The 3213-nt window shown below is 37.0% G+C and overlaps 1 protein-coding gene across 3 annotated transcripts in view; it reads left to right on the top strand.

Moving 5' to 3' along the window:
* The window catches only part of LOC107655265 (RILP-like protein 1), an 18000-nt gene that overhangs the window by 4198 nt on the left and 10589 nt on the right, over positions 1 to 3213 (top strand). For all 3 annotated transcript variants that reach the window (XM_016442882.1, XM_016442746.1, XM_016442809.1), the window contains exons 3-4: positions 1929 to 2047; positions 2307 to 2552. In XM_016442882.1, the coding sequence (XP_016298368.1) occupies positions 1929 to 2047; positions 2307 to 2552 (365 nt within the window). The remainder of the gene's footprint in view (positions 1 to 1928; positions 2048 to 2306; positions 2553 to 3213) is intronic.

Raw genomic sequence — 3213 nt, 5'->3', positions numbered from 1 at the left:
TTAATATAACTCTGACTGGATTCGTCTGAAAGAAGAAAGTCATATACACCTAGGATGCCTCGGGGGTGAGTAAAACGCAGCCTAATTTTCATTTTTGGGTGAACTAACCCTTTAAATCATAAAGTCATGGCATTAAATGTTGCATGCATTGCCAAAAATGAATGTCTTCCTCAGTATTTTAATATCTAAACATTCCTACAACAAGATATATTTACTTGAGATGCTAAACAAAGACATGAAGTCTTGTTTTCTGAGAAACCAAACAAAATTAAGTGAGTTTATGCTTCAAATAAGAACAAACATTTGTCAGTGGAGTATGACTTGTTCCCTTTGAATTAAGTGAGCCCTTACTTTGATCATTTTGATCACTTTCACAGAAAACAAGTAATGAATCTTGAACATTTTTACGGGGAAACATTGAATTTAAGTGAAATCAAAAGTAAGAATTTTATTTACTTGGTCTTAAAAAGTCTTAACCCAGCAGAAATGCTGTGTTAATTGGACGTCACTCACATGAGACATACTGAGGTCATGTGAGAACAACGTAGCATACTACGAATTTCTAATGTTGTTTCACTTATTATTTTTTTATGTATTGCATTTGTTCCATTTGGAACATAGCAGCATGCCTGTTCTGGATACAAAAAGCAAACACGTGTGATCATGCGCATAGGAATTCTCACGCACTCTTTCAGCTGTTTAGGAACTGACACAAACGCCACACAAAGCGTCCCTTCTCCATGTGAGTGAAGACGAGCCAGGCCGCATTACTGCATGAGCAGCACAGAGACTCCACAGTGCCTCTGACACACTCACGCTCGCAGAACAGTCTCCCTCTCAGTCCTGCTGGACGAGTTTGATTCAGTGTCAAACACAGCGCAGCTGTTTACACAAACATTCCAGCGCCGCTCTCAACGCTGATGTAAAGATACAAAGAGCTGTTTAAATAGAATGCAGAAAATTCCTTGCATAATGAGCTTTTAAAAGAATATTCTTGGTTATTTAATGCACGTGGACAGCACCTGTGGCGTGCTGGTGATTTTCAAAAATATGACACACATTAAATATTGACAAAACTATTTTATGAATGTATATATGTTATATATGTAAATGTGATATTAATTATATATTATAAATTAATATATTAATTTTAAACAATTTGTAAATGTATATAATTTTTGTATTTTTAAATTAACTGTATTTGACTTATTAGCAGACTTATATTACACAAGATTACATATATGTAATTCCAAGTATGGGTCACCATACTTGGCCACATGTCACGTCACTTTCACTTTCAATATACACAGTACACATACATATATTATGTAAACAAAAACTTTTATTTTGAATGCAATGTGTATATATATATATATATAATATACACATATACATATACATATATACATACATACATACATACACACACACACACACACACACATATATATATATATATATATGTAGTGCTTTGTAAATGGCTTTGTGTGTTTTATAAGTGTGAGGGAGGAATTACAAATATTTTTTAAGGTAACACAGCTTAAGTTGTATTTAGCTCTAAATATTCCTTTAAGGCATGTGACATTACATTTCTAGGTCATGACAAATGTGAAGTGTGTCGGTGGTTGTGTGTCAGATTCTCCGCACGGACACGCATCTATTTTAGGAGCAGCAACATGGGCTCTCAGTCAGGAAGTTATTTGCTTATAGTGTCTGTCAGACTTCTTATGTCTGTCCTTATTTCCAGTGACCTGTCCCATGCAAAACAAAAGCCTCACCCTGAAACTTCCTGCATGCTAATGTGTCGATCAAAAATGTCCAATATGTTATTGATTATACATGCCTTATATTTTGTTATTTACTTGAATGTCGGTTCTCTATGTAATAAATGACGCTGCATGTGCTGATTTTTTTATTTGTGATGCCAGGCATGACCGAGAGGGAACGGCAGGTGATGAAGAAGCTGAAGGAAGTTGTAGATAAACAGCGAGACGAGATCCGTGCCAAAGGCCGCGAGCTGACACTCAAAAACGAGGACATTGAAGCGGTAAAGAGCCATGTTCTTGCTGAGCAAATCCTATTGTTAGCAGCAGTCAACGCACAGACATTATCTCAAGGAAGCAAGATGAAGAGATGTCGAAAGCCTTCATTAAAATCAACAACTTTTGCTGGAAAAAAAAATATTGCCAAATAACATCATAGCCTAAACATCTGATGAAATCACAGTGGATCAGAAGTGCATAATGTGCACATAATGTTCATCATATTGTGGAGGTTTAATGTGGCACAAATGGCGTTTCTTCCAGCTCCAGCAGCAGTTGAACCGGCTGATGAAGATCAACCATGACCTGAGGCATAAGATCACGGTGGTGGAGGCCCAGGGTAAAGCGCTGATCGAGCAGAAGGTGGAGCTGGAGGCGTCTGGTCAGGCACGGCAGCAGGAGATGGGTAACCTGCGACAGGAAGTGTCCCGTCTTAAGGAGCGGCTTAAAGAGCAGGGCAAGATCAGCGCTGAGACGGAGGAGCCTGTAGGACCACCTTCACCTGCACAGGTACATGAATGGAGATGGGTGCTGCATTGATTGTGTTGGTTTTTCACATGTTTAGAAACTCATGAAATCTCTGACAAATAGATTATGAACTGAAGTTTTCCATTGCATCTTTGCTTAATTCCAATGCATTGAGACACCTCAGTGTTCAACTGCAGCATTCAGTCATTTCTATTTCTATTTAAAGGAAGTAAGTGTGATCTAAAGTGTCAGGATCTTCACATGGTGTCCATAATGAGTCAGAATGAAACATCAATGAGTCACAGTCTCATAGAGGAAACAAGGATGAGAATAAAAATCAGTGGACAGTGTATATGGCTTGGTATGCAAGTTGTATATATGAATTGAGGCTTCCAGTTAATTGTGAACTTTTGGGACTAATTGAGGATATTTAACATTGTTAAATTCAATGCAGTGCACACATTTACTTCGTTTGATATTTAAATGGATTGTTTGTAAGTTAATGACAGTTAAAGACGTATGGCATGGTACATTTGTTCAAAATTATTTGCATTAGTCTTTGTATGATTTAATTGAATTATTAGCAAAGCTTACCACCTTAATATGAAATCACATGTGAGTGAAAAAGTGATGGAGCCTAGTGGCTTTGCAGTTTGAGTGCACTATATTTATTTACACTACCTTTCAAAAGTTTTTTTTTTTT

This window comes from Sinocyclocheilus anshuiensis, unplaced genomic scaffold (assembly GCF_001515605.1).
Source record: "Sinocyclocheilus anshuiensis isolate Anshui unplaced genomic scaffold, SAMN03320099.WGS_v1.1 scaffold269, whole genome shotgun sequence".
In the NCBI taxonomy this organism is placed as follows: domain Eukaryota; kingdom Metazoa; phylum Chordata; class Actinopteri; order Cypriniformes; family Cyprinidae; genus Sinocyclocheilus; species Sinocyclocheilus anshuiensis.
Note: the sequence above shows the minus strand (reverse complement) of the source record. Positions and strands in the feature narration are given on the sequence as shown.